General features: G+C 39.6%; 1 protein-coding gene across 5 annotated transcripts in view; it reads right to left on the bottom strand.

The window, feature by feature from the left end:
* The window catches only part of DAB1 (DAB adaptor protein 1), a 136,011-nt gene that overhangs the window by 89,148 nt on the left and 32,773 nt on the right, over positions 1-14,090 (bottom strand). For all 5 annotated transcript variants that reach the window (XM_056497943.1, XM_056497944.1, XM_056497945.1 and 2 more), the window contains one exon: positions 8,389-8,588. In XM_056497943.1, coding sequence (XP_056353918.1) covers positions 8,389-8,455 — 67 coding nt within the window. In that variant the 5' untranslated portion in view covers positions 8,456-8,588. The remainder of the gene's footprint in view (positions 1-8,388; positions 8,589-14,090) is intronic.

Here is a 14,090-nt window from a genome sequence, read left to right as displayed (position 1 = left end):
TGGTAACATGATTTTTAAAGAGACATTTCAGATAGGTGCATTGTTTTAAAAAGAACTATAAACCATAAACATCCTACACTAGTAAATGCAGCAAACACTGAACACACCAGGTAACCATGTCAAACTTAAGCCATGCCTGAGTTCAGAGTACACACAATTTCCCTGGTGCATTTAATTCATTTTATGTGACTTTGGACATATGAATTCAATTTAAAACTTATGCAGGCAACACAAGGTTGCAAAAGAAAAGATTGGTTCATCCAACTACTACTGGTGTTTTTGCCTTCTACCTAGTTATCAGCACATTATTGTGATGTGTGAATATTACCCTCTTATTACTTTCAAGGCAATTTTATATTTAAAATGAAATTAATAGCTAACCTCAAAAGACTGTGCTTAATTTCATTTCACTCCCTGAATCATCCCTTTCACTACAATTCTCCCTCTAACTAAACTAAGAGCATAAGAGGTGTAATTATAGATCACAGATTAGCTGTTCAGCATTTGCTGGTGGTTAAAGTTGGCTCCAGAGGAAGTTGCTGCTCCTGTCACCTGTAGAAGAATCTGCTGCAAAATGTTAATATTTAGAAGTCAAGGGTGGAGCTTTCCTGCTTTTAACAACCCTGCAGGATATCCTATGGCCAGAGAAACCACTGCCAGGAGGATCTGGGAGAGGAAAAATCCCCCAAACCCTGTAGCCCACCAGATTCAGTTACCTCCAATGGAGGATGCTGCAAACACCATCGTGACAATTGCTTTGGTTCCACCCCCAAGGACTTTTGTATTGATGGAGCAACAGCTTGTTTGCTTTCCCTGTTTGCCCCATCACAAAGGGAAAGCACACATCATTCCCACCTCTACTTCAAACTTGTTCTACTTGGAGCAAGGACAGGCAGTGTTGGGACAACTCACCCTCCTTCTCCTGTTTTTAATGCTGTTTTGCAGCAATGAGTAATGCTGTCTCTGGGAAATGGAAGTGAAAGCTACTCTGTTCTTGTCAGAATAATAATGGATATTGTGTTGGCAACTATTCCCCTGCACTGCACAACTGCATAAATAAAAGGAATTGTGAAAAGCCAATAGTGGAGTAAATAAAGGGGGTAAACTCACCTGCCTGCAACTAAGTGATAACTGGGTTTGGTGTTTCAGCCTGGGCAGTGAGACAGGATAAACACAGTGTCTAAATCAGAAGTGATTTCAACCCCACTGATCCTCACCTGTTCAGGAAGCTCAAAGCAGAAACTTATTAAGAGTTTGAGCATCTCCACACGAGGTTTTACAGCCAGAACCAAAAGAAAACAGCCTTTGGCAACTCTCAGGTTTAGTTCAATATTGGGGCATCTGCTCTGCCCCCACTATTTTTCAACTAAAGTTTTTGTGACTAACATATATATATATTTATATCTAAATAAACATTTCTAATTCAGACTGCTTAAACACACAAACCAAACCCTGCATTTCTCTTGTGACATTCCTCCAGAGCTTTTTCTTCACAAGCTGATTAGTGAAATTACTGTGATGTCAACACTGAGAGAGTGAAACGTGCTGGTTAAAGCACAAATAACAAACAGGATCCTTGGATTACACACCAAGCTCTGCCCTGATTTCTGCTGTAATCTTGGAAAAGTAATTGAGAGATCAGCCCTGGCTTTTGATGCAAGGATCTAACTACCTTTGAAATCAATTTACATTTCCCCCATATGTACACAGGTCAAGAAAGCTCATGATTTTCCATAAATGACATAAAATTATACAAGATTGGAGGAATTTTCCCTAGCAATATGAAAAAGTATACACTGCAATAATGCAGACACCAATGCTAAGTGTTACCTGTTCATTTCAGGGAAAATTAGTGAGCAATTTAATACTGGGATCAAGCTAATATTCCAAATTTACTAGCCTTTGATATCCCTTCAGCAAAATGGGAGCAGTTATCATCAACACAGCTGATACCTCTAATCTGTAATATACAGAGATCAACACTTTATTGCATTTTATGGTAAATTCTGCAAGTAACAATAATGCTGATGGAAAAAGCAAAATGTTTCAGAAAATTACAAATGTTCAAATGCATGTAGTGCAACATGCTGACAGAAATGGTATTCATTAATATTTATTAGGTAAGAAAATATCTTTGGATGAAGAATGCTCCAAAAGCATTATCATCACCAACATACTTGTCCCTGTAGAATATTTCTCTGTGAGCCATATTAGGAAACTTCTACTAATCCAAACCTCTGGAGGTATCTTAGCTACTAATCTGGATGAATTAGGTCACTCCTGCTCAGTTTTTCATTACATGATAGAATTTTCTTCCCTGAACTCTCTAAACAAAACTTTCCATTTGCAGAAGTTCTAACACGAATTTTGCAATTTTTGCTGAGAGTCTTTTCAATGACTGCAAGCAGAGAAAAAGCTTTGCTGAGAATGAATTGATTTGCCTGTTTAGAAGTTCTACTTCCTTATCAGCCCCATTTTCTCAGTATTTCAATCAAATCTCAGAGGTAGTTTAAGAGCATAAAAGGATGAAGCCAACAACAAGGTACAGCACAGGCTGAACCAGCCCCAACCTCAGTTTAGGCAGATTTCCCCCAATTAAAAACAACAGTAAACATCGTATCTGAAACAAGAGACAACATCCATCACCCCCAAAGAATCCTTCAATTAACAGCCACAGACCCCCTTTGGAACGTGGTATTTAAAACAGAATTCATGAGCTCTCTAATTGATGATAGGTTATTGGATAACCCTTGTTAATTACAGCTACACAATGTCAAAATTAATGATTTTCCCACCCCCTTTCAACTTGAGAATGAATTCATAACTTATATCAACTCACAAAAGACGTGCAATTAATATTGTCAGTAATCATTTCACGGAAGAGATTTGTTAAAGACAGGAATGTGGACACAATTAGTGTATCAATTAATGTTGCTGTTACTTGATCTATAAATTATTGAAAAACTCATAGCTACTGCAAGGAAACAAAGCAAATCCACTCCCAGTCAATGCAAGAAGCTCCTCTGTTCATTACTCTTTAGATCAAATTTAAATTTTGCTGGATTCCATGAATCTTAGCTACACAATCAGAAAAATAAACCAACCTATACCAATGTGACATCTTGAAATGCCTCATTATAGTGATGATGCTTTAATTGTTGGTAGTTGATCACAAAGTTTTTAAAAAAAGTTAATTCATTCAAAAAGTAATCTACCAACACTGTTCATAGCACTTATTAATCTAAACTGAAGTTCTAACCTGGAAACATAGCTGCAAAAACTGCACCAACATTTCTGTGTGTCAGCAAAATTGTAACTTTTATATCCATCAGAAACCTGCATTCCACTCTCAAGTTCAGCAATGATTAGGGCAAAGACTGGATTCAAATGAGGTCTGAGAAGCCCAGAACAGGACTGGGGTAGATGAGGCACCTATGATGAAAACTGACAATGACAAAACACAACCTCGTTTAAAGGCTTCCTATCCCCAAAGGCTTTTAAACTAACTAGGTAGCTCCTGTTTGATCTCAGCCTGACTAGAGTTTTGCTCCTGGGGATGCAAAGGTTTTCTTTTAGCTAGTTAGGCAGATCCCAGCCTCTCATTAGTGCTTAAAAGAGCCAGGAAATAGATGTGACTCTGCCACAGGCCCCATGCACGTGAACGGTCCTGCAGCCACTGCTTTCCTTTTCATCAGGAGAGAGAAAATGGCACCATTAAGCTTTTTGCCATGGTGATCCCGAGAGGATCAGACTCAGCTCTCCCACCTCCCAGCTCTGCAAACCCATGGAGCAAGGGAATCTTGCCCAGGGATCCCTGAGCATCAGCCACCATCACACTGAGTGTCAACGTGCCCAAGCTCCTCTCTGAATTTGCTTCCATTTTTTACAAGTGCCTGTCATTTTGAAAATTGACTCAGGAGTCTTATGATGGGAGATACAGTGAGAGATGGAATTGCTGAACAAGCCCTAAGCTTCAAATAGAAAAATTATAGAATTCAGGTGCAAGAGGAAAGATGAAATCTCTAGAAAAATTCCCTTAGGCCCACCCTAAGCAGACACATCTGCATTGAAATTTGGTAGCCTGGCTCATTTCTTTACTGACCTTCCATTTCAATTTTTCTGTTCAGCTAATTTTGTGAGAAGGATTTTTCCCAGGCAGTTATCAGTGTGAATTCAACATCAATGCAAACATGTCCCCCAGAGAGGTTTCTAAATCAATTTTAATTCTGATAGGCTCAAGTAAATGTTTTCAATTTGATTCAATAATCTATACACACTTATAACAAGGCTTTTCCCCCATGTACTACAAGACAAACATGGTTTATGTTTCTAACAACTCTGGCTAATAAAAAATTCTAATTTCCTATCCTGGACAATACAAACATACAATTTTTATTCACTTCTTAATGAACCAGATGACATAAACAAACAAAATAAAATCAGCATTTAAGAGCATTAGTTGTATCATTAATTCTCTAAATGCTTCTAAAAGAACACATTACTTTTGGCAAACTCACCAAAAAAAAAAAGAAATTGTATCACCAAAAGAAGTCCTCAAATTGAGCTTTCTAAATCTCCTGAGAAGTTTTTACTTAGAGAGCAACATAAAACCTCTCCAGGATATCCTTTAAAATGTGAGCAAGTTCTCAAAAAAGATAATTACAATGAAGTTACCAGCAGATATCAGCAAGAGTGGCATGAAGATTAGGGCTGGAGGTGGGGGATGGCAGAAATATAATCTCCTCCAATAATGCCTAGTGCACTGTAAGCCTGTAAAATGGAATAAAGTGTGGGAAGGAGAGCTCTGGAGGTCAGGGTGAAACACTGGTCCTCAGGGGTCAAGGAGCTTCACAGCACAGGGAGGAAGAAGTGACAATCTGGAGAGGAAGGGAGGTGCCTGGCTCATCTCATCAGTATTTCCAGGTCAGTTAAAATTCTAACCTTTCTGCCAGGAAACATTTCTAGAGCCCACCCAACCCTGGATCCATCAGATCAATATGGACTGAATAAAAGACAAAATTTGTTCCTGATTTAATAGCCTGCTTTTAAGGTTATCCAGGGAGATATTGTTAACATACAAAATTCCAGTCTGACATGATCATGTACATATTGAGCTTACCCACAGAATGTCAGAGCTCCTCAGCTGTGATTCTGTGCAAGCAGCAGCTTCTGAGAGGGTTTTGTATTTAAATTCTTGTCCTGACTGCAGTGACAACCCTTCAGTGCTGGAACAGGACAGTGCCTGACACACCAGCTCAGGTGACAGTGGAGATAGTGCAGAGCTGGCTGTGACCAGAAAGCTCATGGCTGTATGAACATCACACCTAAAGAGAAGTGTTTCAAAGGGAACTGCTTTGCATGTGACTACAGAAAGAGTTTTCTGTGTGTCCCCAGCACATCAAAGAAATATCTGGTAAAATCTTTGCACAAGCATTGTCATTTGCCCCATCTCCAGCACAAATCAAATTACTTCCCTGTCACCCAAAAGTCAGCAGTCTATGCAACACAACCTAAAAGCACAGGAAATATGAAATCCTAAAGGAATTCCAACTACACATTCCACCCTCCTGGCAGGGAGTTAGTCCATCCCAGCAGCAAGACTCTGCATTCACACTCACTAAGTATCATTAGACTCCTCCTGGGCTTTTCTTCTAACCTGTCCAGGTTATAAAATTGTTAACTAATGACATCACAGTGGCTTTAACTCAAGATAGGCACTATTACCACAAGCATACACATCACTGCTTTCCTTTTGGCCACTGGACATCAATAAGAAGAGCTGCTCACATTTATCTGACACTTTATACTGTTTTATACCCATACACCTTACCAGTCCTTGGAATTCAGCTTTTCTTGAATTTCAACACTCCAGACAAGAAACACTGCTTTACTGGATGTTTAGGCAGATGAAGAGAACTGAAGATTTACCTGACTCTACACAGAAGATTTAGGCTGAGATCAGGAAAGAACCCAGTCCCATGCCCCAACTCCACACTAACCCTCATTCTGTCTCAGTCACCCCAGACCTCCAGAGTGGGACACAAATGTGGGACAGACATTCCATGCAGTGCTGTGAGCTGCAGAAGCAGGAGAACCACCAAAGCAGTGGAAAATACAGCAAAAGAGGCCTGTCCCTGCTCTGGATGGAGAAGGATGCACAGCTCTCCCAGAAGTGCAACAAAACACTGGAAAAACACCAGAGCTGAAATTTCTGTTTATACAGCAAAGATTTATTTCTTAGGAACACTCAGTCCCATTGCCTAATCAAACTCATTGATTAGCATCATTAGAAACTTCATGTTAGCACTTGCTACCTGCCACTGCTCACAGTTAATGAACTTGGGAAAAAAAAGGAAAAAAAAAATCCCTGTTTTTCACGTGTCCATCACTCCCACTATACAGAGGAGGGCTCCTTTGTTGGAACACAGGCAAGTGCATACAACTCAATGACAAGTAAATGAGCACACCAAGTTCCTTTTGACTCTGGTTCTGTGGGATTTGAATAGCAAACAGTGTGTGCATTGTGTACCTTGTCTGTGTGAAGCATTCACTGCTCCAGCCCTGGGAGGGCTGATGGGGCTGCACTGAGCCACAACAATCCTGGGGATGTGCCACTGCCACTCCCTGGCCCTTCCAGCTCCCCAGGCACATCACTGCCACACAACTGATTTTATACTCCCCCTCAGCACTGAAAGTCATTATCAGAATTTCCACTTGGGGTATAGAATCAGATTTTGGGCAGAGAAGTGTTCGGTTCTTGTGATTTATGGAAATGTTTTTACAAATTGGATGCTGAATACTTTATTAACATAAACGCCAAGTTCCTAAAAGAGTTGTTTGCTGGTTTCAAAAGTTTCAGCCTCCAGCAGAAGAAATAACATAGGACACACATCAAAAAGATGTTATCCATACTGCAAAGAAATGACATTTTTTAATTTCCTGCCTGCCCCCAAAAACTGAATGATCATACGACCAAACCACTTTAACTTTATTTGCCTTAAACATCTTAGATCACATTCTCATTTACATCAAAGTTCCCCTTTCCTTGCCTTTCCAAACTGCAGCTTTTTAATCTTAAATGAATCATTTTTGATTTGTGAGTGCTGGCCTAGAGCAGTCATAAGGTTTTAAACCATCTTCCTGAACAAACACTTGGAATTTTTTAATTGCTGTGTCTTCTACAAACTCTAGGATAAAGATTTCTGATACAAAAGCCAAAGGGAACACAAGCCCTTAGTAAATGATTTTTTAGAATTGCTGCAGTAAAAGGCATTGCTGCCCAGCAGTTCAAGTTAACTATGAGTAAAATCTGCATTATACATATATAAGCAAAGATAATCTTTGTCTTCGAAAAATGAAGAAAACCCCTCAGAAGTAAATGGCTAAATTACACATCCACAGAAAGAAACAGAATGAAAAACTCCAGAGCTTACATGAAAGCTCAAATCTTGCTGTGTCGAGTATTAAAACTATTAAGTGTGATTATTTTCTTTTTGTTTTACTTTTTTATCTGAGTATTAATAACAGATTAATCTTAAATATGTTTGCAATCATAATTTCATGTGTAGGTTTAAAAAAATAACCAAATATGGCTACACAGAACAACAAGAAGCACCACTAGAAAGTCAAGGTCTTGGGCTCCAAGTTCATCAGTATTTAAAACCATGAGCAATAAAAATACTAAAAACTAATACTAAAAACACTAAATACTAATACTAAAAATACTGTTTTTCTCTCTAAGGAGAAAAATCCCTACTAAAACTCTTTAAGCAAGCACAAGCACCAAATTCATATGGTCCCATTTCTCACACTTAACATTCCAAAGAACTGCTCTACAGTCTGAGGCAAAATTATAAATACAAATATGAACTAATCCAACCATGCATTTCTCCATAGCTTCTCCTTAATTTTGAGTTTTCTTCCTCTTCTTTTTTATTTCCATATACCAGATTACAATTAATCTCTCCACAGATTGCTACTGAGTTCTCTAACTTCACCAAGTGCCAGTAAAATTTAAACTCCAGGAACAGAAAGTTCATTTGAGCTCTGGTTAGTTCAGAGCAAAGCAGAAAAAAAGCCATTAGAATAAAATATGTTTATCAGCAGAGAAAAAGAGAAGTGATCTTTTGCTGAGTAATTTTAAAAAATGTATTTCTCTTCATGAACCATAAATAATATGCAATTTTTTTCTCGTATTTCAAAAGGATAGATTTTTTATGTCAGAGAATCAAACCCGGTATTTCTGTACCAGACTTCCACTGAGCTTAACAAATCCCACTTTCACTGAGCACACAGATAACATAAAATCCACAGATGTGCCAAAGGTGGCTGATGTAGGAACAGATTAAAGTAAAAAACACACACAAATAAAGAGAAATAAGTCACTACCTTTCTTTTTGGAGTCTTTCTTTGTGCTGGTTTTAACAGCCACTTGAAGTTCTGTCTCAGTTGACATCCTATATCCTTAGTCCTCTTCACACAGATCCAGGATCTCGGTCAGGCTCATTTAGAACGTCTCTCCAAGAGAATAATTTAGCCTTTCAGATACTATAACCCAAACAGTTCATCTCATTCACTCCTTTCGAGTGCTGTTAAGGAAGGAAACAAAAAGGAACAGTCATTTTCTGGGATTAAAACATGAAAGGAAAACAAAAAAGCCAAACCATTGCAAAGGAGAAACATATAAAGTTCTGCATCTACTGAGCCAATCCATGATTTTAGATGCTTAAACAGAGTTATCTGTGACTACCTCAAACATCTGTATTTGAGGTGTTTTGGCATATCTGAGGTGTCTTCACAGCCTAGAGACACTGCTCAGGGTGTACAGAAGACCAGAAGCTGGAGGACAAAGACCACAATGCAGGAAATGTCACCAAAAGCAAAAAAATCTGCAGGGACTCAATTCTTAAATGCACCAACTCCATATTGCCAGACAGTAAGTACAGATTTTTACTCCTCCAATTCTCTTTCAGAGCTTTCATTCTCTTACTGGAACAAAGAGAAATGAAAAATGTATTCATTGCTCATGCTGAGAACATCATACTTTGCCACTCCTCTTGCTTATGATAATGTTTCCAGTATAAAAGACTTTGTCTCCACGCAAACAAAGCTGTAATTTTAACACTCATCTAGTAATCTTTCTTGCAAAGATCTCTGAAAATAGTTAATTAAACCCATGAAATATAAACGGGATAGGTGCAAAAAAGATAACATTTAGGGAGAAAGCTACAGCTTTACCATAATGTGGATTTGTTGGGGACAAAAATGCACCAGCTGTGAGCCCACAGCAGGAATGTGCTGGAGCAGGATGAGGGAGGCAGGACTGGGGATGTCAAGGCAAAGAATACACAAAGAATAAACATCTAAGCAAAAAAAGAACCCAGGGCTCCAATTCTCACTGCTGGTCCTTCCTGCTTTGAGGGATGAACCACTCACTTGAGCCAGTCTGTCAGGGCAGAGGGATCAGACTGTCCCAAAGCCATTTGTCAGGATGTTCCCACCAAATGCATCTTCTTACTGCCCCTTTCTTTTTGTGAGAAAGTTCTCATTATTAGCACCATTACAGAGAAGTCCATCTGGCCTGTCAGAACAGCTGCCCACTTATTAAATAAGCATTTAATAAAGATATTAACCCAGCATATCAGCTGGTTAGATGGCCAGAGATTAACTGCAGTTAGAGTTGTTTACTAATGTCCCTTCTTTGTCATTTAAGAAAGTAACAGACTGCAAACACTGGAGTAATTTTGACACTTTAAATCACTTTTCACAGTAAAGGCTGTGAAGCCACCAGTACTTTCAAATCCAGGCTCTTTTAACATTTTAAAATGCTTCAGTAACATTACACTGCCATGCACCGTCTGAAGTGATTTAATATTGCTGAAGTGTGTCAGGGGCTTTCTTTAATAAGCTCTTCAAATCTGTCTGTGTATTATAGAATATTCAAAGATAGCTTTTCAAAATCTGCTGAACTGATTCTGAAATACAAAATTCGCTGTTCCCCCCTCTGTGGAATCTGAATAAGCGCCTCATGGCCAAAAAAAAGTAGGAAAACAATTAAGCAAGGCACAAATTGAAGTTGCAGTGCTTGCTGAATACACCTGCTTGGTGTACCAGACCTGAATAAAACCAACAGCATCCTGATTAATCTTCTCAGCTGAGAGAAGAGTAGGAAAGGCTGGTCAGAGAGCTCCCAAAGTGGAGCCTCCAGGACCCAAGAGCTCTCTGGCCAGTCCATGGACAGGAGATGCCTCTCCCCAGGCACAGCTGCTGGGGGAACACCCCCACCCTCCTCACTCACGCTTCAAATCCCCCCACGAGCAGGGAGAGGAGCTCTGTGAACAACAGATGTCCCTCACAGCCCCCATCTCCCTCCCCTCCCCCTGCATGCAACCCAATTTAATAATATTTAGTTTTACAGCACAGTAGGGATGCATCAGCCTTTACAGCTCAATGGCACTTACTTAAAGCATCTCTCGAGTCACAGCTGGATTGACAGTTTATTTTTCGAGAATTTGGATTTATATTTACCTAAAGGTTAACTACATAACTCTACAAGGAGCACTAACATGAGCCACTTCACAAAAGGGAAATATTTATAACAGGCCCACTTATTAAAAAAAATAAATTAAAAACAAATACCAAATACCCCCGGGGTCCATAGTTAAGCAGGTTTTAATGTCTTAGAAGACCATTGTGGCTACAAAGCATGAGGAATGTCATCTCCTGTTGTCAGCTATTTCCAACAGGACAGCTGAAATAGCAGCATCAGAATGGCACTGAATATTTTAAAGTAACAACATATGACTGCTACCTCATTTGAAACTCTCCAGAAAAGCTATATCCCCTCGAGGCTATCCCACTGAGTAATATTTTTTAAAATAAATGCATGTCTGTTTTTGGACAGGTTCACATATTGATTTACTTTCAAACCTAATCAGGTCATACTCTCGCAGGCTCATAGATCCTTGAATAAAGTAATAGGTATCTTTGTAAAGGAGCACATAAACATCTGTCAGACACCAGCTATAGTTCAAACTGAATTTGCTACAGAGACAATTCCTCCAGAAGTGTAGGTCTTTATGTAAGCCACATTAGTAAACTTCCATGCACTGTCCATATTTCAGCCGTTTATTACCCAGATGAGAATGGCAGTCAATCTGCTCCTCACTGCAACAGCTTTCATTGTCTCCTCCAATCTAGGTCACTGCTGTTAAATACCACAGCCTCCCAACTGTGGGAAGTACTGCAGCATGTCTTTTATCAATGAGATGCTATTTGCTTTGATCAGTTCTGCCACATTTCTCTCCCTGCTCTAAAGACAAAATTTTGTTAGCTGTGCTTCCAAAAAAAAAAAAAATTATATAAAAAATATTCATCATCTTACACATATCCATCCACTCTAACAATCTCCTTGTGTGCCTTGTTACTGCTCCAGCTATTGCAATGCTATGTGCATGCCTCAGCTTTTCCTAAAGAGGATTCTGAGCTCTTCGTTTTAACAAAATACTGACATTTTCTGTGGCCTTATTGAGTGGCTACAGCAGGAACACAATCAGCTCATTCTGGAATTAACTGCCTCTTAATTCCAGGAGAAGTTCTTAAGCCTGCGCTCTCTATTACTCCTACGCCAGCACAAAACCTAAAGCCTTAGCAAAGAAATATTTCTGTGAATTCACTTTGCAGTGAGGATTAACACAGGTTGGACCCTTTATGCACGGGGAAATTAGTCCCAAGCTCCACTCACCTCCCCCACACGCCTGTGAAACAAATATTTCTGTCAAATCATTTGTCTTTTCAATCACGCTTCAGTGAGCTCGTGCAGGGGTTATTAGGAGACTTCCCCTGGCCCAAGTTATGAAGGAGGTCAGACAAGATGATCATAATACTTCCCCTCTGGCTTTAAAACACATGAATTAATTAATTTTTTTCAGAACTTCAAAACTTAAGAAGTTCCCTCCCCTGAAACCAGTTTCCATCTGCTTATATAAAAGAAAAGCAGTCTTAGAAAGGATTTGTAACTAAGCCCTGGCATTCCCTAGGTATTTAAGTTCTCCAGAGCCCCAAAGTGGGATTTGACAAGAGGATGGTACCTCCCAAACACTGGTTTGACAAAACAAAAGCCTTGCTCCCATCCTTAGCTCTTGCTTTTATGCTTCTGGAGTCTTGCAATAGATTTTTGCTCCTCCAAAGAGCCCTACATGATCATGTTGATGCCTGTGGTTTTATGAGTGTTAAACAAAGCCCAAACATACTAAAAGGGAAAAGAAACATGAAAATAGAAGTGAAAAGTGATGTGATCCTGGAAAACTAAAACCAGTTCAAGTGTAAGGGTCTGCAATCCAGGGAGAAAATGTAACTCATCCACTTCCCACCTGCCCTCCAAGCCTAACACAGAGAACAGCAGGGGGACCACACACAGACAGACAGTGGAAAACCCATCCCTGCCACCAATGCTCTTTGTACCCTCCAGGGACAGGGGCCAGGAAATCCTCTGGTGCTGCTCACACTGTTTTGTACTCATCAGCTCATTTCCCCAATGGTCAGGGGAACATCAGAGGATTCATCTGTCACAGCAGGCACTGCACTAATTCTGAACAGGAACCCAAGGGACTGATCCAAAACCCACTGATACACTGCAGTCAACAAGGGCTGCAAGTAAGAACCAGAAATGGAGGAGGCTGAGGTAAAAGAGACACTGAGAGAGAGGAGAAAATGAGGAGGAAACAAAAGCAAACAGGAGAGCTGCTGGTGACACTTCTTTACAGCAAATTCTGTAAAGTGTTTAACAGGAAAATCTAAGCCAGACCATGCACTGATATTCTGCTGCCCTGGCACAGAAACAACCTCTGCTGGATTGTTCACAGGTCTGTCCCTCTCCTCCAGTTTTGCCACTTGCCCCCAGAACAGCAGAATGCACTGTCTCCAGTGACAAAGCCAAAGGACTCTCTTTAATGGCACTCTATGCCAAGCACTGCCTTTTCCTGCCATTTCTCTACTGGTATTTCTGCAGCCTGTAGAGGTGAAAGGAATTTTACTGTTCACATGCACCAACTGAGACACTACACAAACATTTATTGCCCTACAAACCCTCCCCTGGAACCCAGCACCCTTCCTCTCCCACTCACTCCCTAAATTGCACAACTTGTTAAGACTCACAACTGCCTCCAGATCACATACTTTGTTTTGTTTGCTCTAAAATGAGCATGTACTTCCCTCCACTCCTGATTATCTATATATTATGATAAAGGAAGGAGTTTTATGTCCTTTATTCAGCCTTTTGTACTATGTAGTGTCTTCCAGAACAACACTTCCCAAATAACCCTTTTTAATTCTTCCAATATCAGAAAACAACTCAGTACTCAAACCACAGCATTTAATTTCCTTTTATATTTAGTTGCTGTAGTTGACTGCATTCATAAAATACTTATCTCCTGAAAACAAGAAGCTCTTTTTTTAACGAAATCCTAAATGTAACTTGGCTAATAAAACATTTTGTTGAGTTTATTGTGGTTTAAATTATGCTTCATTTTTCTGTCTCCAAGGGCATCTTTCAGAAATGTTACCCAGTTCCTCAGATGGGGTAAATAGCACCACTGAAGCACCACTGAAAGAGCATCTTGGCATAAAACTGACCTATACAATATTTCTAAAGTAAGATTTTTATTAGTATTCCAGTGGTGGCAGGAATAATTACTGAAATTCCTCCTGGAAATCACTCCATGTCGTGGTGAATACTGCACTCCACTCCACCAATTATTCACCAGAAGTGCTGTGAATTTTCTACTCACAGAAAATGCTGACCGGATTAAAAAGAAGCTTTTCAAAGGAATGAATTGATTTCATCAACATTTTTAATGGCAAATTACTAACATTTCATTTTAATATTCCAGTTTCTATTTTATATTATACAGGGCAGCATTCATGCAACAAAGGCAAAATAGAAGACATGGACTTGCTTTAAAGGATTTTTGAAATAGCAAAGGAATGGCATTTGAATTCAGGGGAAAGTACATCTCCTCTGCCCATGGAGCAGGAAATGCAATTCCAGCCCAGAGAGCTGAAAACCAGGAACAATCCCAGTGTGCTGGGGG

This window comes from Oenanthe melanoleuca, chromosome 8 (genome assembly GCF_029582105.1).
Source record: "Oenanthe melanoleuca isolate GR-GAL-2019-014 chromosome 8, OMel1.0, whole genome shotgun sequence".
In the NCBI taxonomy this organism is placed as follows: Eukaryota; Metazoa; Chordata; class Aves; order Passeriformes; family Muscicapidae; genus Oenanthe; species Oenanthe melanoleuca.
This window is presented reverse-complemented; position numbering and strand designations above follow the sequence as displayed.